The sequence below is a fragment of the Copadichromis virginalis genome, linkage group LG8 (genome assembly GCF_057382275.1).
Source record: "Copadichromis virginalis isolate Kocher_CV1m ecotype Utaka linkage group LG8, C_Virginalis_male_GT1.1, whole genome shotgun sequence".
NCBI classification, from domain to species: Eukaryota; Metazoa; Chordata; class Actinopteri; order Cichliformes; family Cichlidae; genus Copadichromis; species Copadichromis virginalis.
The window spans coordinates 8,368,165-8,390,006 of record NC_140625.1 but is presented as its reverse complement, the minus strand read 5'-3'; the positions used below and the strand labels follow the sequence as shown (position 1 = coordinate 8,390,006).

Genomic DNA, 21,842 nt, shown 5'->3' with positions numbered 1-21,842 from the left:
CTTGGCATTTACTTTAAAAACAAAAAAAAGGAAAAGGTGAAAAAACTAGGAAGACTGATTTTCCACTGTACATATTCGTCTTATTTTCACCAATTTCATTTTTAAATGGTCTTTTGCCCTGTGTGTGTGCACCAATCTTAGCTGTAACCTCTATGTATAGGGTACTGTTAGGTGTGGTGTGTGTTTTTTCAGCTGTGTACGGCTGAGGACAGCCTTTTTCTCACCAGGGGGGACTATGTAACAGTTGCTATCGTAATGCAGTGTATCACCACATGGCGGCGCCTCCTGTCTCACGACTGGTGTCACCCCCTTTTTGTTCTTCTTCGCACTCCTCCTGTAATGGATGCTCCCGTGTGTACGCGGACTAGTGTGCTCTTCAGTAATGTGTGGTAGAGGTAGCACTTATTTTTGATATTGTAAATAAATGAGTACTTTTTGGAAAGTCAGAAGCTGTTGCTCATTCGCTATCCACCTACACACCTCCGCGGCTGGCTTCATCTCCACCGCACGTTACAGCGCACAGCTGAACGCACTATGGGAACATCTTTACCAGCACTGCAGGACATCTATGCTGAAAGGTGCAGATCCAGAGCCATCAGGATCATTAGGGACTCCAGCCATCCCGCCCACAAACTGTTCAGGCTACTGAGGTCAGGAAAGCACCTCTGTAGCCTGAAAACAAGAACAGAAAGGTTCAGGACGAGTTTTTACCCACAAACAGTGAGACTCCTCAACCAAAACACAAACCGGACGACATGATGGACAATCTCACACACAGTACATAATTTGCATTTTACTTTTCTCTCTGAACCTTATCCGTACCTTATTATATATATCTGTACTATGTAAATAATGTATATTTTTTATAGTTTTTTCATTTAAATTATTACAGTACAATATCCTGCACGTCATGGATATATACTTATAAGCACAAACATATGGACTTTTACATTGTTTTTTATATTATTTTTTACTTTTTAACTTTTGTTTCTCCCCCCCCCCCCCCCCCCCTCCCTTTTTTTTAGTTTATGTAAAATCCTTTTTAGCATGTCTGCACAGTCGGGGGGAGTACTTTTTTAGCCAGGAAAAACATTTCACTGTATGTTGTACCAGCTATAACTACATGTGACAAATAAATAAAGAATTGAAATTGAATTGAATAATCATCCTATCCTGGGTAATTTAAAATTGGCATTACCTGCATACATATTTTTATCTTTATCTGACAAGTTGTTGAATTCTTATGTTAATGTAACTTTGCCTATTTCAGAATTTCTTTTTTAATCTTATAAATAAATAAAAACTTTACATATTAATGAGTCAGGCCCTTTGGGTCACCTTATATTGCATGGAAGGAAGGCATTTTTCTGTTTCCTATACTCATACTCAGGATATCTAGACGTTTTGGTCCAGTTCAATCAAACTCTGCTGTTTTTTCCCATTTGATTTGGGTTGTTTGAGCTGGCAAAAAAGCTGTCAATCAAAATCTGACTAAATAACTCAAGCAGAGAGACCCTGCTTTTCAGGCTGTCTCTATTCTGGTTTGACTGTATGCTGAAAACAAACAATATTTTTTTAAGGGTACAAGTAATTCATGATTTAAAAAAACCCCAAAACCTTTGTAGGTGATCTATGATAAATGACAGGAGGTTGTGCACTCAATACCTCTTAAAAAGTCAATGAAATGCAGCATCAACACTTTGGGTATAATTAAGATTTTTAAAAAGTCCTTGTTTTCTTCCTTCCTTCTACCTGACCATTACTTTTCATGAGTTACGGTCTTGACAGTTGGTGCTGGTGAAGATTTATTTCTTAATTGGGTTCATTGTGACACCAAAGAAAAATAACTACATAAGGCTTATAATTAGCAGCATGACTCTATTTCATTTTCACCATTTGCTCTGGTAGTCTGGTTCGAAATCAACAATGTGTATGATTCAGCAGAGCCCCTGCTGTGCTTGGCAGAGCGACAGTTAACAGCTTTTCAGTGCAGGAATAAACAGAACATAACATGTGAATGAAAGGCGAACTTATCTAAACTATTACCATTACCAAAAATAGTACCAATGGAGTTTCCCTGAAGGCAAGACGCATGTTTAGCGCGCCACAAACGCAACAAACCAGCTGCTCTGAGCACAGTCGGCACAGTATAAACAAGCACTAGTGTTGTATTATCCTAGTAAGAACTTATAGGTAAGTACATGTAACAAATGTTATACAAAGCCAGTATATCTAAATATATTGTGTATTTAGCTAAATACCGAAATACACAGACTAATATCTAAATACACAGACGTTCACATTAACCACCTACATTGAGGATCCAGCCACAACCAGGGTGCCTCCACCAGGCAACCTGTGCAATCATCTTTAAATTGAAAGCGATTCACCAGAGGTTGAGGCTGTTGCACGTTCACCTCTGGATGACCAGGTGTTTGTTGTAACCTAACAGCAAAAAAGTCTGACTAAACCATATCAGACAGCCTATTTCCCTCCAAGTGAGCCAGCATTTATGTTTGCTATTTTATGTTATGTTTTTGCTGCATTTATTTGCTCATTAATTTTCTACCTTCGTTAGGCAGTTGTATGTGGGGTGTCACTGCTCAGTTGCTATAATATTACTCTGATATGTTAGAAAATGTTTCTTACTCATGTTTTCTGCAAAACAGTACAAAATTAGACTTGTCTCTGTCTTGCACGTTGGAAATTATAATTTATGTTAATTACAGAACAACCTACCCATTATAAACCGATTCAGACAAGTGTGACAATTTACAATTAGTATGTAGGACATTACGTTATAAGGGAATAGCATTCGGAAAGATGATTGCTTAAAGGAAGGTTTAGTGTTGCAGCCAAGGATAATTTCCCAAGAGCTGTCAAGATGAAAACACCATTCAGCCACAAGAGCACCCAGTGAGGATTACAGGTGGTGAGATAACAGAAAAAACAGGACAGCAAAAAGAGAGCCATCATAGAAGCGCCAGGTCAGGTTTCAGACAGCCAACCAAATGCAGTCGTTTTTCCTCGATTTTGCTTTCTAATGCCTGAACCTCTTTTGCAACTGCAACCAAATCATGCATTTGAAACAAAGAGACTAAAAAGGTTGCAGCTACAAAGACTGCAGCCCAAAAAACAGCTGATGTGGGTATATGAAGGGAGGCTTGCCTGAGAGATGTCCAGCTCTACCTATGCTGATGGTCATATCATCAGAGTCCAGGAACTGGAACGGGGTATCCTCTGCTTTTTCTTTGTGCCACTTGGAGTCAGAGGGCAGAGCCAAGGCACTGTGGGGGTCCGTACCAACACCCTGAAGATGACAGAAAAAGGTTTTAGCTTTGGTTATTGATTAGCCTAGAGCTGTGAATGTCTGTATACATTTGAGTTTAGAATGTTTTGCAAAGTTGACAAATCAACAGAATGAATTGTGCAGAAATGCAGTGCATATAAAGAGACTCAGTGTTCAGTGAGCTGTAGATGAACTTTCTTAGCATCACCATAACATTTTCATTAGTATTTCTGATTTCAGTGAAGTATTAGAGATGCATGTTTTCTAAATATATTTGCCCTACCTAATTAAAACCATCTTTTAGGGCATTGTCACTTAAAATGCTTGTTAGCACTCTGTCTAGTGCATCGCTTCACATTGTTGACAAAGAGCTGACATGTTTTTCTACTCTGATTAAAGTCCAGTGAATGCTGTGTCTGAAAATGATATAGGAAACGTCACACTGTTGTTGTAAAGGGAAGCAATTCCAATTAAACCACCGTTGAAGCTCAAAATTAGCATACATCTCAGCTTTGGTTGGAGACAAGTGAATAAATAGTTCAACTTAAGATTACATAGACCCTGAAGGGAATAGGGATAGAAATAGAAATGCTTCAAGTGCAAAGTAAAGGGCTTAGCATGAAATAACTTATTCAACAAAATAACAGCAGTGATGAACTTTGTAGCTTGCATGTTTTTAAAACAAATCTGGCTTGTGTCACGATTTGTTGAATAGAGAAGTTAAGACCCAAGTGCAGGACGGAGGAGGCAGACCAAATTAACAAAAGACGAGCTGTTTATTTAGGCTAATCCATAAAAGCTCAAAACACAATCCATGCCATGAAGCACAATATCTAACAGACCTCAGGAGAACGTGGAGGAAAATCACAGTGGGCAGGATAACAGACACTGCAACAACAACTGAGGGAAAGACAGGACTATTTATACACGCAAGGTGATTAGGGAAATGGAGACAGCTAAGGCAAACTACACACAGGTTTAGTCAAGACAATCAGCCGCAGGAGGAACTCAAACAGCACAAAACACAGGAGACAACTAACAGAGTAAAACAAGAACTGAATTTAACAGAGAGAAACACTAAAGGGGCTGATAAACTCCATAAATACTAAGTTATGTTGGAAATGTGGGAACACAGCTTATTAAAAATAATATTTTTAGAAAACTATCATTCCGGGGTAAAAGTAGGGGCACTTAAAAATAACAAAACCCCACAACAAAACTCACACAAAGCAGGCAGAGACACTTCATGAATATCTTCATAAGGATTTGGTGTTTGTGTTTTATTCCTGCTTCCTTTCCTTTCCTTGTTTCTTTCTGTTTTTATCTCAGAAAACTGTAAAGTAATTGCGTAAAAGTAGCTGCATGTTGAAAATCTTCCATTAACAACAAGCAATCTCCTGCACGCGCTCACTAACTGTTCAGGGAACGCACATTTTTCCTTAGCGGCGGGTGGTTCCCAGGCAGTCATCCACTGGTCTCTAGACCAATGTGACTGAGGCCTTAGTCTACACTGTTCACATAATATAGTCTACGTGATAGACAATTTTTCAAAATGACCACAACTCTTGAAAAAGTTATTAACAGTAAACCTGTAAGTAGCACAAGTTAGAATACACTAAGCTAGTCGTTATCAGCAGTTTGTGCAAGAGAACGAAGTTAATCCTTTATCTCCGTTACAGTCCAGTCCTTATGCATCCGTGAGTGATGAATAGTCCAACCCATGTCATTATCTAGCCAATTAACTTATTTCAGACATTTCCAGTCTTCAGTGAATACATTTCACGTTCAGACAGACTCATCTGTCAGAGGGGAGACGGCTGACTGCAATTAACCCAAACACCTCTGCTTTCACTGTCACAGTAAATGTGTTCAGCTCCATTGTGCTACCAAAGAAATGGCAGCAGTGCTGAGAGCATAGCACATGAAACCAGTAGTCTTGGTTTGTCTACATGCAGTACAGAACGTTAGATTTTCACTCGATTTCTTTTAATTCAGCTCATTTAGATGCAAAGTTTTTGGTGGGAGAACTGTTTCAGCGCTCATCCAAATGTTCTTGAGTTCTTCAGTCTCAGCTGACTGCAGGTTTCCCCGCTTTAAAAACTCTACAGTTGCATAACGATCAAAACCAGCATCATTGTACAATAATGAGACACAAGATCATTGATGATTGTTGATATGCAAATTGTCTCAACCATTAAGCAATGGCCATGAGTACTATTCATGTACTATTCATAGAGTCTGGGGAATGGCTGCAATCACGCACTGTAAAGATGGTGAAAGATGTACCCTTAGGGTCCCTGTTCAGTTCAGAGATGGCTGTTTCCATTTTACCCAAATGGCTTCCCATCACTCTCTGCTCGAATCATCCTTCCTGCTAAGTATGTGCATATACTCATTGTTGAAGAGTGGCCACTGGACTGTAGCTGTAAATAGAGAACAGTGTCCCGGCGTGATGAGGCAGCTCTTTTGTGCTGTGCCATTTAGCCAGAGGGAGAAGCAGTTAATTCCATCTATTCCTTTGTCACAAGGGGTCAGTAGCTCAGAGTTTTACTGCAGAAGCCTTTCAAAATTTGCATCTCCAACTAGAATTGAACCAGCAACATTTAGCTTTCCAAGTGAGCGTGTTAACTAATGCAAAGGAAACACACAGGTAAAAGAATACACTATATACATGACTCTGGCCGGGGGCCCTGAGCCTTAGGGAATACCAGCTTTAACACTTGTTTTCACTTGAGCTCTTTGTGTGTTATATCTTTGCTCTTCTTCACAACTAATTCAAGAACCAAAGCAGCACATGCAAGAGTGGAGTTGCAGCATCCTGATGACATCTAAATTTATGCTGCAGTGGAGGATGTGAATCACACCCTAAATACTGATCCCTATGTGTTAGTTTATGGTATACATCAACTTTCAAGTGTCCCCATTACTGCTGATAACTTCAGTTTAATAGCGCTAGCCTTTTGGGAAAACCTTCAGTTAGCGGAGACTGAAGAAGCCACTTGGATGAGTTATGAAATGTTTTTCCCACTGAAAACACTCGTGTCCACATGAACCGACACAACTTTATGGGAAAGCGGAATAATGATGATGCAGAGATGTTTTACACAGCCAGAGTAGCATAACGGCAAAATGACAGTCATCAGTCATCTTAATCAGTTTCATTGCCTTCACAGTTAGTCTGTTGCCATACTTAGGAATAAGACAGGCATAAGACACTTAATTAACAATCATTCAGGGCTACATTCTTCCGAAGGATAAATAATCATAAATAAGCTTTTTGTGATCTTTGCTGGCTTTTTTGAAGAAAAAATGCTTCAAAAGTGTGTCTGAATCTCTTTCAGAAGAAAAGCAACATAAAAGGATGAAACTTTAACAGCCAACTTAGTAAAAGTACAAAATAAATAAACCGGGTTCCATGTCAGGCACTATCCAAAGCCAAAAATAACATTACACTGAATGAGCACCACAGACAGATGGAGGCTTAATTAAGTAGTTTTAAAAAATGGCCACTTTGCTGAAAACAGAGTCCATATATTCATTAGCCAACCATTAGATGAGTAATGTCCAAAAAACCAGCTACTCCTTCCCCGTTTTCAAGCAAAAGTGAACAGAAAAATGACCCGTGCTGACTACCACAGATAACTTATATAGACACCATGAAGTACATCGCTTATGTTCTCTACATGTTAGTACTTGAACCACCAGTAAAATGTCATACAAATATTTTTAAGATAAATTTGAAACTTTAATGTGGGAATTTTCAATCAGTCTTAATAATATTTTCAAATTCGGAACATTCCAGTATGTGTGTGTCAATCGTTCCCTATAAAGCTACAGAGAGTCTGACTACAAAGCTCCTGTCACCGGCGAGTGTTAAAGTAAGCTCCACTGGTAGAATAAATCCATATATGAATCCTCTTCAATCCCAGAAGAAAGCACATCAAAACCAGCATGCGCTGCTTACAAAAAGTATTCACTTCCTGTTGAAGGCTTCATGTTATATTCATACAACCAGAACCCGGTTTGCATCCAAAAACTGCTCCAGCACTGCTGATTCTCCAGATGGGTGGCACAAAAATATAAGTAGACGATAAGCAAGAACTAGATGAGAATGAAATTATGGAGTTAAAGCAAAGTGGATCACATGATGTAATCCACGGCATCAATTTTGCATTGATTGAGCCCCATTTTCTAGGAAAAAATGTTGTTTTTATCACTGTAAATTATAAAAATTATGTAACGTAGCAAGTACAATGTAAAATAAAATAATAACATGCACTAATGCCTTTTCTGCTAATTGTAGATGGAAAACAAAAATGCCCCTTAAGGTCTAGACACTGGTTTCCCACAGTTTTGAGCATGCAACACCTTCATTTCACCCAGTGGGAGACAACCTGTCTCCAAACAGTTGTCTCCTGGATCAGACTGACTGCAGTCAGACAGATTAGCAAAGAGTTGCTAATGATTGCTGTCTAATTTTAAAATAAAGACAAAATATTAAGCCAGTCTGTGTCTCTTTGCCAAAGGGCACTCAACTTAGCTGGTTGCCAGTTGGTTATATTCTGGTTACATTCTTACATAAACGCAAGATTGCCATGCACCTATTTCCCAGTTAAATTGCCTCAAGCAGCAACGACATCATTTGTGGAGCGATTTTTGAACTTTTTTTTTCAAATGTCTGATGTTCTTGCTGAACTTAATGTAAGAGTGAATTTCTGTTTAATGTAGAAAGCAAATGATTTGCAATAGATGGCAATAGACTCCATCTTACTGCCATTTACATCACTGTCTTGACGCACCAAAGTCACTTTGAAGACAGCAGCTGATTGCGAGCGTGCACAGACCTGGTCTTCGCCTTCAAAGCAACCATCTCAAAGGCAACAAGACTGCAAGTTCACTGCACATTTTCAAAGCGGTTTTGATTGTCTGTGGTCTCCAGCCCACTGCTTTCCCAGTGTGATTGTAGCACTAGATGGTTTATTTCAAATCCAATTCCTTTAAAACACAGGATGCGTGATACAACTGGCCTCACTCGCTAATATGCGCATCACAAAGTTCTTGCGCATCACAAAAAATAACCAGGCAAGCTAAATGACAGTAATTTGTCACACACTCTTTTTAGATTTGCCTTGAGGTGGCATGGAAAATGCAGCCATGGTGGTGGAGAGTCGCCTGCACGGCTACAGGAAAAAAAAAGAAAGACAAAGTCTGATTAAAAGAATTAAAGTGTGCTCCTTTTCAGTTAATAGTGTGCGTTCATTACATGTATTTATTGTTCCACTGATGTTCATTTCATTTTGATTCTGGCCAATTTTAGCTTGCTATTAGTTTCTAAGACAGCCGGGCCTTCATCACTTGTTTGTGAAGCTGTGTCGAAGGCACTTCTAAAATGTGTTTAAAATGCAGGGTTGTCAAAATAAATAAATACATATAGAGCCAGTACCTACATTAGTAGCTGAAGTAGTACTTTGGATTGAATTTTGTAAAGCGGCTGCTTCAACAACACTGAAGTATTTAAACACTGAACCATAAATATAGCCCACACACATTTGAGAGCCACATTAGCCATCCGCTAAGTTATCGTTAAGTTAGCATCTAGTAACTATGGCTAATAATAAAACCATAATGTTGTTGTTGTCTGTAACAATAATAGTGTTAATAAGTTCTTTTTGTCTAAAGAGTGTCACGTTTCTCTTAAAGTCCTACTTTTAAAATAGAAGCACCAGATGCACAGCACCAACTCATGCAGCCTATTATATTTAAATATCTGTCACATATATACCTTATTTACAGTTATGCTACTATGTTTATTGCATTACTTCAGGCAACTTAAAACAGTGCTGTGATCGATGTTACTGTTTACATTTTTCTGATCTTTATTTCCAAAAAGGCACCTCTTACTGTTTTTAACTTAAATGACGTTCGTATTGAGTATGATTAGTATTATTGGTATTACATATAAGTGTTTTCCTGGGTTTGAAACTGCAGTATTGTAACAAATCAGGTAAGAAAATACTGATGAATCACAGTTTTGTGCGACATGTTTTTACACATGGTTTATGCAAATATTTGCCCATGTCCTCACCTACACCACTCAACAGAACACAAGATTTTTCACCATTATCATAAAGCATAAAGCAAAACAACCTTTAAACTTACAGAATTTGAAGTCAAAAAATTTTATGCACCAATTATTTTATTATTTTGTTTGTTTTCTTGTTCATTATTCAGCATCTGCAAGAACTGGAAAATTTAATCACAGGTACTGTGCAAATAACAACTTTTGTGCTTGCTAATTAATTATTTTATTTTCTTGTCAGTGTAGAAACCAAACACTGTGTTATGGAAACTTACCTCTGAGCTACAAATTAAATTCAATCTGTCTTTTTCATTCTTGCTCTCTGGTTATTATGTATCCCAGCAGCAATAAAATAAAGATACAGCCTGCGGTGGGGGAGGCAGGAAGTTTGGTCAGGAAAACAAAATGAAAAAATAAACTAATGAGTGAGTTGGGGCATGACATTCAGGGACGTAGTGTCACTGTTTGGCTGAAAACACTGACTGCAGCCTAACAGCCAGGCACAAACAGCTGCTGTTCGTGTGTACCCATCAGTCCATCCATAGATTTTTGTGAAATAACAAGCAATCAATATGAATCCTACAATATGCTTGGAAAATAATTGGTAATATGCATTAGGGACATTAGCACATATTGTATAACCTAAAAAAGGCAATTAAATATTGTCAGAATAAAACATAACATTAAAAATTATAGTCCAATAATAACATAATAATTTAAGCTTATATTCCAATTAGGTGATTGTTCTTTCTGTGTTTTTTCACATTTACAGGGGTCTTTATAAGGTAACTGTGACCTCGGACTTTGTGCTGGAATGAGTGCAAACGTGTGAAATCGGTTCAAAGTGTGTGTCACACCACAGAGGAACTCACTCACCATCTCTGAGGATGCTATTAACCCACAGTGGCCTTTGGTGACAACCCATGATACAATGTCATCAGCAGATGTGGGTTCACTATCAAAACACTTCCAGTAGCGGCAGCAGTCTGGCTCTGCTGGTGGCAGAAAGTCACCCTCCCTCTATCTCTTCTTATTCCTCTGTCTCTACTGTGTGAGCATATTTGATGACACCACAGGCATGACACAGAGCTGCATTACTATTTGTGGTTATTACTGCAACCAACATTTGTAGAAAAATATAATACATGCAAGGAATGGAGGAGGGACTATGAAGCAGTACAAGAATAGAAGAAAAAGGGAAATGTATCTTTGGTTTAGCATCTTCAAAGAATAAATGGCTTATTACACTGCTGCTTGTGTTTACATTTTTAGATTATTTTCAATTTCCGGGATGTAATTGCTTTCCACATATTTCAGTTTCCAATTAAAACAAACCTGCAGAGACTTAAATCAAGCTCCAGATTCTCCAGACTTACATGAGATTACTTTCTGACCAATCGCTTCAACAGACAATTGAACTTAGCTAAACTACAGAAAAACAGAAAGAAAGAAAGAAATCCATTTTCTTGCTTTCCTCTTAGATCTTTCATCAAGCGTAAAAAACAAATTTAGGCAACTTGAGCCAACGACTGATTAAATGAGTGTCTGTTAGCAAGATTAGCTAAAAACTACAGAAGTGAATTTCCTTGAGATGTGGAGCGTGGGGAAAGAAAGAAAGCATTAAAATCTCAGTTCTGGGCAACTTTCAATACAGAGCATTTTGGCAGAGGAAGCACTTTGTGAGTGACCTTCTGGCTTGTGTTTTCTGTGGTGTGACTGATGTTTAAGTGGATTCAAGGACAAGCAGCAAATGCAGACAGGGGAAAGTAAACTGTGCTTTCAAAGCTGAACATTTTCCAAGTGTTTTGATTCTTATTCTGGTGGAGTATACAGTTAGGTCGATAAATATTTGGACAGAGACAACTTGTTTTCCCAATTTTGGGGCTGTGCATTACCACAATGAATTTTAAATGAAGTGCAGACTTTCAGCTTTAATTCAGTGATCAAAAAGTTACTGGACAAATGACATCACTGAAAATAAAATGTTCATTCATCTAATACTTGTTGGAAAACCCTTTGCTGGCAGTAACAGCCTGGAGTCTCTTGAAGGCTGAAACTCATGGACATCGGCAGATTGTCGGTTTCCTCCTTTTCAATGCTCTGCAAGGCCTTTACTGCAGCAGCTTTCAGTGGCTGTTTGTGAGCCTTGTGAAAAATGAAATGCATGGTCAGCTGGGATAAGAAGAAGAATTGTCTACACCTGCCCACGAAATAGCCTTTGAGTCAACTTTCCAATTAGCTTTGGTCCCTTTGAGGGTAGCAGAGCTGAGACTCCTTCAGTTTGAATGTTGCTACCCTCAAATGAAAGCTGAGAGTCTGTCCATTATATAACTATAATTGGAATATGTTTCAGTAAACAGTTAACTGTTTTTATCTTCTTCTCTTACTATTTTCACTCTCTCTTTATTTACTAGTTGTAAAAGATTAAAATAACAACTAACCTAAAATGTTCATGTATTTTTTAAGCATCACAGTGATATTTAAAGGTTTTTATCGATATTCAAATCATTTCATTTCACTGATCTTGCTTCGTTTACCTCCCCAGTGCCAATGGAAATAGCTAAAAGTTGACTATCGTTCTTTTGCTCCCATAACTTACTTAGTTTACTTTCACACCACACTGTACTTTCACAGTGTTTACTCTAAAATTTTAAAATGAGCTTTCTCTTTAATTATGAATGTTTAGTCAAGGTGAATTTTATAAAAAATAATGAAATGGTGCCATTATTGATGGCTGGATCCAAGCAGTCAATTATTTTATTAATGGTCTTTGCTGTTAGCGATAATTCTCAGCTCACTGCAAACAACCAGAGACCTTTTCTGTAACCACATCACAATTTCGGACACGCTTCCACTGGTAGATGTGGAGGTTCGTGGGTTGAAAATGAATGTAGAAAAATCCAGACATTCCTCAACAGCTGTCTCAGAGGGATTCTCCACATTTGCTGGCCAGACACCATCAGTAAACTGCCAACCAACATCACCAGGCAGGCTCTCAGGTGGAACCCCCAAGGCAAAAAAGCAAAAGAGAGGCCGCCCATGAAACACCTGGCGATGAGACCTCGAGGCAGAAGCAAAAAAGTTGGGCTACACTTGGACCCAACTCTAAAGAATGGCCCATATCCTGGGAGGAGTGACGAGCAGCAGCAGTAGTAGTTTTTTTTTTTAATCTCACTTAAGATTAGATTCAAGCCAAAGCTATAGGTGCAGACTTTGGGCTGTCTGACACAAATATCCAGGTTTTCGAAGGTAAAACATTATGAAATGAAAAGACAGGGGACTGATTAAAATGTATGGCTATAACTGGACATTTAACATAATTTACTGTAACACTTGCCAGCTTGTCTCAGTCAATCTACCCACTCCTCACTGAGCTGAGAAGAGCCTGCTGATCCTCATGTACTGTAAAAATCTATATGGCTATATGAAAGTCCCCCAGCTATCTGATGTTTTTATGATTCATTCTGTGTGAAAGCTGAAGCAAGAGAGTTGTCTCAGAGGACTTGTCACACAGTTTGATGAGGGAGGCAGTCAAAGCAGCCACTGCCCTGTTTCCATCAAAAACACACCAGCAACCTGTCACATATTTACACACAGGAGCCCACTCACACCACAACCCGCTTGATGAATGTGGCCTAAAATACAGTATACACTCATGCTATCTCCACTTCACACTGGGCTCGGTGTGTTTGATCATGGAGACCCAGTTTTTTCAAGCAGAACTAAACCTAGCTGGTGCTCACTCAAGGAGTTGTCAAAGAAAACTATTTTCTGCCACGGAAATTTCAATCATAGCAGTAGAAGAAGTCTCCTGAGCCTCATTCCACACACAAGGATAACTGAGCAGAGGTTTGGGTTACTTTAGAAGGATTAAGATTTGTTGGCTGCTTACAGTAACAGAACAGAATATCTCGAGTCTTCACTTCCCCGCTCTCTCCTCTGGCCGTTCCTCACAACACACCCTGGATAGGGAATGATGCTGGTATGAGCAAGAAGTCAAGGAAACCATTATGGGAAAAGGGAATGACAATCACTGAACTGAGGAGGTGGGTTTTAAATTATATTTGTCGCCATTTTACAAGGCTGTAATTGCACCCGTTCCCCAACTCTCTGTGAATAATACTCAGTGCCATCAATCAATTCAATTCAATCTAAAAAGCGCCAAATCGCAACAGCAGCTGCCTCAAGGCATGTAATATAGTAAGGTAAAGTCCCTCAAATAATACAGAGAACACCCCAACAATGAAACAACTCCCTATGAGCAAGCACTTTGGCCACAGTGGGACAGAAAAACTCCCTTTTAACAGGAATAGCCTCACTTTGTTTATCCTGTCACTTTGGATAGTAGCAGCTCCCGTTTCTTGAGAAACTAGAGGGAGAAATTCCTACCATAATTCCTTAGTGAATATTAATACACGCAGTGTGACAAAAGGGCTTCCACACGTGTGGTAAATGGCCTGCATTTGTATAGCACTTTACTTCGTCCCTAAGGACCCCAAAGCGCTTTACACTACATCCAGTCATCCACCCATTCACACACACATTCACACACTGGTGATGGCAGCTACATTGTAGCCACAGCTGCCCTGGGGCGCACTGACAGAGGCGAGGCTGCTGGACACTGGCGCCACCGGGCCCTCTGACCACCACCAGTAGGCAACGGGTGAAGTGTCTTGCCCAAGGACACAACGACCAAGACTGTCGTAGCCGGGGCTCGAACCGGCAATCTTCCAATTACAAGACGAACGCCCAACTCTTGAGCCACGATCGCCCCATTGTTCCATTTTTAAATGATTTATTTGTTTAATTATTTGGTTCATATGCAAATATTGTCTATATTCCTCCTTCTATTCATTTCTATATTTTCTAAAATCCTGGAAAATCTGTACTTGTTTTTTTTATTTTATTTTACTTGTAATAAACAAAGATAGATGCAGTAATGTGCATTAGTCTTGAGCCACTTCTTATTTTTGTATATTTAGATTATTTTTAAAGTGGTCTTAAGAAATAGTTCTCCAGTCTTCTGAAGGTCTTCCAAGATTTTCTTTTGAAATTGGCTCTTTTTTTTTTTACACATTTTCAGTCCAGTACGTGTACCTGACCATTTTCAAAAGATTGTTTTTTGTTTTTGTTTGTTTACTTGTTAAACCACTTAACACTGACTGTCAATCATTCAATCATTAAGGCACATAAAAGGCACCTCAAGGTATGAAATAGTGTTGTGTCTACACACAAAAGACATCTTTGCAAAGAACAAATTTTAAGTCGCGTCTTTTGGCACTTTGTTACTATCAGCCTATCATAAAAACATTCTGGGTTTTTTGTTGATTTTTTTTAGATAAATCTACAAAAATGCCAAAGATAATACAGTTTGACAGGCATGCTGTGTGTCCTTAAAAAAAAAGAAAGGACAAGTGGAGGGCATAGGAAAAAGTAGAGGGTGTAAAAACATTTTCCAGCAGATGAACAACTGAAAGTGATGTCTTTAAGAAACAGGAACAAAGCAAAACCCTGACACAGGACCTGAGAGATACATCTGACGCTTCTGTTCATCCAGTGGAGTCTCAGTGGAAGAGTGGCCGTCAAGAAGCCTTTCTTAAGGAACAGAAGCAGGAAAAAAAGGCTGAGGCACGCCGAATTACACAAGGAATAGACTGAAAATCAGTAGCAGCAGGTATTAACTAACTCAAATTTGAGGTTTTTGGTTAAAATCATCACCAGTGTATACAGAAGAGGTCAGAAGAGAGATACAATAGTGACTGTTTACGCCCATCTGTAAAACATGGTCAAGGCTCTGCATCATTGGAAAATTACAATAAAGTATGACGAGATCTTGATCTACCATGTAATACCATCAAGATTTTTAAGCATGACAGTGACCCCAAACACACTCCCAATGCACTAAAAGCATACCTTGATTTACAAAAAAACAAAAAACACAAACACAAGGGAGCACTGCCCAGAGCTTGGAGTTCAACCTCAAATAGTGTGTGATCTTCTTGACAGAGACAGACATTCAATATCCAAAGAAGAGCTTTGAAATCTACTTCAAGAAGCCTGGAGAAAGCTTGACTCGAGGAATAATCTGCATCTAAGGGACAAAGGTCACTCTTTCGAGGATGCCGATGTTCACATTTTGGACAGAGAAGACAGATGGTTTGAAAGAGGAGTGAAAGAAACCACCTATGTCCACTGTGAACGACCATCTTTGAACAGAGGGCGGGGCTTATGACACCAACTGTCTGCCATCTATAATCCAGTTTTGAGATCCCTTCCCAAACGCCTTAACGTCCACTCACATCCTGGGCCGTCTGACCTCAGCAAAAAGGATGGGGCTAGGTCTCACAATGGGTTCACCCGAAAACTTGGCTGATTGTGACCCACAACCTGTTTTCACACCTTGGCTGTTGTGGAGGATTAATAGCTGGACACTCCCATAGGGCTTAAAATCTGGAACTCTGCACCAGTTTCTCTTAGAACTGAAGAAGCTTCTCGGATGAGAGGTGAAACGTCTTCAAGTAACTTAAAGAAGTCCAAATGCTTTTCTTTCCGAGCTCCTTTGACTACGATGACCTGGATGCCTGAGAACCTTCAGACGTACGTCGACTAATAATGGTGGCCATAGCAATTATCTTTCAAGCTCATTACAATTGTACAACAACAACTTGTTATATACTGTATGTCGATGTTTAGTCCATTTTTCAATACATTGCTTTTTTGTTTAAAGAAAATAACAGGTGGCTCAAGACTTTCACACAGAACTATATGTACATAAGGGTCATGGTTCGGGGATCTTGTCAAAATTGAATAATCAAACTGAATTATGGATTTATACACACAGAAAATTAGTGTCAGATTTTGTTCTCAGTGAAATACCCTCGGTAAAGCATCAGTATTTTACAATCCACTGTAATCTGAATGAAACCTAGCACACTACAAACAAATGTTTAATGATCTGCTTTAGATCCAGACCATAAGAGGTCAGGTTTCACTTCTGCTCAAAGTCCAAATCATAAAAGACTCCTTCAAGCGAAGCCTTAAGAAGTTAAGTTTTATTGAATTAGTCATATAATGTATGAGTGCTATCATAACAGCTGAGTTATTCCTTAAACAGGCACTGTGATTTTCAAATTAGACAAGCTTGAGAGGAGAACATACATTAACAGACTGCTATGAGACTTAAAAGACAAAGGTTAAGCTAAGGTTGTTTTTAAACAGTTTCACATTTTCACTGAAGTAAAAGAGGTCAATTATTATGAAGCTCAAACAGCAGGTAACAAATGTTGCAATAAGTTTAAACAGTGGAATCGTACGTGTATCTATATATTTCCCCTAAAGTATAAAAGCATAAGCCTGGCCAAATTTAATATTTTTCCCATAGTATCATGAAATGTACAAGCCCAAGCTATAAATGCACCTTTGTTTTGTCAGATTAACACCACACACACACACACACACACACACACACACACACACACACACACACACACACACACAAAAGCAGAAGTAGTTATTTCAGTGCAGCTCTGCTACACTACTCCTATATTTCAGTACATAATGATACAGCTGAGTGGTCCTTGACAGATTAGAGGTAATGCAAAGGTTTTTTGTAAGATAACTAAAGAAAAGAAAATGATAGCAAAAGTAGTTTCAAAATAATAAAGATCTAACTAACCCCACCTAACAACAGGTACTCCATGCAAATATACATTAAGAGGATATTTTGCTGAGACTTCCATCATTCAGGAAAGGTTTAATTGAGCAGCACTGATTATGCTTGGACTCATTTAGTTATGACCTGTAAACACAATCAATATGTAATCTGGCAACTAGAAATACTTTCCTGGCTTCTGTGTAATGATGCTTACTTTCAATCCAATGCTTTACAGGTGCAGAGCAACAAACAGGAGCAGCACTGAAACCAGCTGCAACTAGGTATATACTGAGACACATAATGCTCGGTATTCAGTGATAAACCTCCCACATATAAACACACAGGGTACAAAGTTACACATAAAATTTCCCCCAAAGTATAGCAAGATATTTCAAAACTTGGACCTGGATCATTCCTCCTTTTGAAAAAAGTTTCCTATTCAAAACATATGATTTTATTTGCTGTGACAGACAAACAGCCCACAAAATGTTTGATAGTGTCCAAAGAAAGTATCACAAATTCACATTTTTACCTTTCATCTGACAGTGAGGTCACCAGAAGTGTGATTAGTGGAGCTCCAACACAGTAATCACCACAAAAAACCTCTTCGTTCACAAAGCTATTAAATTAAATACAGCCCATAGCACACATGAATTGATACTGGGGAGCTGTAATGCATTCTCCTCTTTCATTTGCCTTTTTAACAAATTTGCATCTAAATAAATGCTTTGTTTTCTCAAATTACCAGTCACTCTGTCACCCTCTTCACTGATAGACATTTCAGCCAATGATGCTGGCCTCAGAGACGCAGCCATTGAATGGCCGTTTCTAGGCTGGCTGAACGAGTGGCATTTAGAAATAATCAAGGGAAAGATACAATGAGACAGTACGCCGTTTTCCAGAACATCCCATAATACCTTGGGCAGCACTTAGCGCATTAATATGTAAATACATCAAACTAGCAGGAGTATACAAAACACGCATTTTTGTTTCAACACACTGCAACAAATTTAACTCTAAAAGATATCCGTAGCCTATAATACATCAGTCCATTTAGTGTTACCAGAGAGAGAAAAATTATTCAGTAAAGTTCAAAACTGATAAGCGAGCCCACTCAGTGAGGCTTACAATATCATTAACACAAAGACAGAGTCAGTTAGTCCCTGGACAAGGAGGATAAATGACCTTCTCCGGCAGCTCGGTGCTTGAATATCTCAGTGTGTCTCTCTTGATAGAGCGGTGCAACGCTGAGAAAGTAGACAGAGCAGAAAGTCAAATCTACTGTTGATCATAATCCATTTCACTTGTGCTATACATCAGCGGTGTTCACACCCACGTGCACACGCCGTTTTCACACCTTGGGAAATCTGACGGCGTACAGGCGCTCGTCGTCATTCTTTCTTTTTCTTTTCAGAGTACTGAAAACGTCTTGTTCACTCAGTGTTGAAAGTGTCACAGTGCGTTTTGCCAGGTTCAGGTGAGGTAAGACTTATTATTTCTTTACATTAGAAATGCCAGATAAATTATACAATGTGGTTTTGTAACCTCACGTTAAATAAAGACAAATATTTTCTTTCTTCGTTTTTCTTTTGCTAAAACAGAAACAGTCAGAGAGGAATCTTTTTAAAAGTTTTGTAATGTTAACAAGTTAAACACAGACCCAGAGGCCAGTTGGTAACCTCCAATTTAGCAGATTGACATTGTTTGCAAAGTCTGCATGGAAGTGCAATTCAAACTGGCAACAAAGAATCCTTACATTCAAAGTAAACGCTGAAGGCAAATCGTTTTTTTTTGGTTTGCATCACACTCTTCAGAGATTCACAACTACTTGTAGTTGGCGAGTGTTTGCAGAAAAGCTGACATCCAAGCCTCGGGTGACTGTGTTAATCTGTTAATAGCCAAGCAACTAAAAGGACGGTTTTAGTGAAGCATCACATCTTTGTAACCAATTTCACTTACTACAGCAAGCAACCTCCTGCAACCATTTTTCCGTAGCGATCCAGGAGTCACTGACCAGTCCTGGCCTGCATGACTGGAGCTTACCAATTGATTTCAGCAACCTCCAGCATTCACTTACAACCGGCCGTGGAAAGCAAATTTTCCCTAGCTACTGGTGGTTGCCTACTGGTCTCTTGGCCTGTGTGACTGGGGCCTTGGACTAGAAAAGCTTTGGATGATTTAGGGTTTTGGTATAACAGCTCATGTCTGTCTGAAACAAACAATAATAAAGACATCCTCTCTCATAAATATTTCGATCAGTCTACGATGTGAGCTTATGTAAGCATACAACATCGTAAGCATATAAACTTTGCAAAAAAAAAAAAAAAAGGGTGTTTGGTCAATTTTTGCTTTGTTGTAACGATACTTCTTGGCAATATATTTTATACTTAGCTCTGCTGCTCAACCCACAAATGAATTTTCCTTACACACCTGGCACCTTTTAATGGGAAATAAACAGGTTTTGTAACAATATTAGATTTACTGCCAAGAGCCAAGAAGCATTGTTGGCTCTTGGTTCTTTCTTACTTTTAGCTCTGAGTTCATATACACATGTACACCATGGACCTGTCCAGGGTGTATCCTGAAGACAACTACTTCAGTGAATAGTCACCTAATACTGAAGCTTATTTTAGAAATAGCTTTATTACTGCACACATTGAGCAAATCACACTAACTGTGTTATGAAAGAGCGAAATGAAAATGCCAAACTACACAATGGGCTTAAAATTAAGTTTTGAACTCATTGTCAAGTCCACAAAGGAAGATTTAATGATCAGACTTTGGTTAAATTTATTCTCAGGGTATTACATTTACTCACATCAAATTTGAGATGCAATTTATGGTCAGTACTTTTATGCAATAGTGATTCAACGTACTGTCATTCAATAACTGCATGGTGTTATTTGTAGGGGAAGAGTGCCATTCCAGTGCTGAAAAACGTCATTGGATATTTCGTTTTATTACTGTGATTAACAACTGTATCAAGTTAACAGCTGCCCTTCTGACACATTTCTGGCAAAGTAGCTGCTTAACGAGTGTCTAATGTAGCATTAAACCATTCTCACTGTGCTGCCCACTCCACACGCAAAATCATTAAAAACTTTTGTTTTATAACTAAAACTTTTGTGGGAAATGCAATGTGTCATATTACAATTAAAAACACTGGAATAAGATTAAATGCAAGCCAAGCTTAGTTGAGCTAACATATGATGAGATGTGATAAAAGAAAATAAGGTTGGTTAATTTCCGATACAGTTTGTGGATCCCAAAAGCTGGAAAATGTCATGGCAGCAACATCAATAACAAACTCTTATTTAAAGTAAATACAGCTAAATAAAATAAGCTCAAAAAGGTAAAACTAACTACACAAAACAATAAACAGAGTTCAATAGAAAAAAAAGTGTTAAATAAAATAAAGGAGATTAAACAAGTCTATATAATTCATGCAAACTACAGGAGACAAAGAGGTTTTCTGGAGGGCTCGAACAGAAGGCAACTGGACTTAGGGCAACTAGTGGTTGCCAGATGGTTGTCAGCTGGTTGCCAACTGGTCTCTAGGCCTTTCATGAGTCCTAAAGCTATGAATACAGCCACCAGAGACCATTGTACTTTAAAGCGCAAATAAACCTTGGGACTGCAGCTCGCACAGATGAACAGTTTTCATGGGGATGGTAGAAAGTGTTGGACACTTCATATAAGCTTATTGTACTTTCAAAAGCCGCTCATGCGTGCACACACAAACACACTATAGCAACACCTTTTAAAAATGTACCATAGTCATAAAACAATACGCAAACCCTACAACCACTGATTACAAGACACTGTGTGTGTGTAAAACTGTGTGAATATGTGCAAGTGGGCCAACATCCTGTCAGATAAAATGAAGTCTGGGGGTCTGGCACCTAGCTCTTAATTAACGGGCTATTAGAGTGGTGGAAACTAAAGTATTGACATCATCATCACCACCACACCACATAAACCACCACACACATGCAGGTACATATTTGTGTGTAATTAGGTGTGGATCCTGTTGACATCTGAGTGGGGATGGTGATAACGATGATCATGAAGTCAAACTGACATCCTGTAAAGAGGCCTAGAGACATGATTATAAAAATAGAAAGAAAATACATTTAAACCTTCAGGCTATGTGTATGATGTCAGTGAACTATTCTTTTAAACCTTTAAGTAACAGTTGTTAGTGAATCCATGAATTGTGAATCAATGTCATTATTTGACAGGTGTGGGAGAAAAAGGTGCAGCTGTTTACATGATTGACATCCTAATGTGTGGAATATGGTGGCAGCAATCTGCAGAGGCAGTCGTGTCTGGGCTTCAGATCATTCAGTCCTCAAATCAGGCCATGCACCAAAGTAAACTCACTTATGTTCAAGTGACATTTCAATCCATCACTTTCATTAAAAGGGCCGTTTGATGGCGACTTTGATGGCTGTAAGGACCTGCAGCAATTATAAAGTTTACTTTTCTCATTGAAAACCACTTTGTCTGCAGGGCCTTTGGATAGGAAGAAGAAAAGAAAGAGAAGAAGATGAAATCCAGCATATTTCTTCCAGGAAAACATCCGCCTATTACTGGTTATGGTATTTTGATCCTGAAGGCTGAAAATCATCTGTCTTTGTAATAAAGTTTCAGTAATGTTTTATTGATTTTTTTCACCTCTGCTGAGTTTACAGAATGCCAGTTTTATGTTTCTGAAAGATTTATCAACAGAGTTTCATATTAGTGTTCTTAAGCCTGTGTCACTTTGGTTACAATGACAGCCAAGAAATCTATAATATACAGATTTTACTAAATAAGCA

At 38.7% G+C, this 21,842-nt stretch overlaps 1 protein-coding gene across 3 annotated transcripts in view; it reads right to left on the bottom strand.

Moving 5' to 3' along the window:
* Window positions 1-21,842, bottom strand: part of slc39a11 (solute carrier family 39, member 11) — a 197,089-nt gene that overhangs the window by 75,458 nt on the left and 99,789 nt on the right. For 2 of the 3 annotated variants that reach the window (XM_085465569.1, XM_085465568.1), the window contains exon 5: window positions 3,169-3,310. In XM_085465569.1, the coding sequence (XP_085321695.1) occupies window positions 3,169-3,310 (142 nt within the window). The remainder of the gene's footprint in view (window positions 1-3,168; window positions 3,311-21,842) is intronic. The other variant, XM_085465570.1, reaches the window with a different exon arrangement.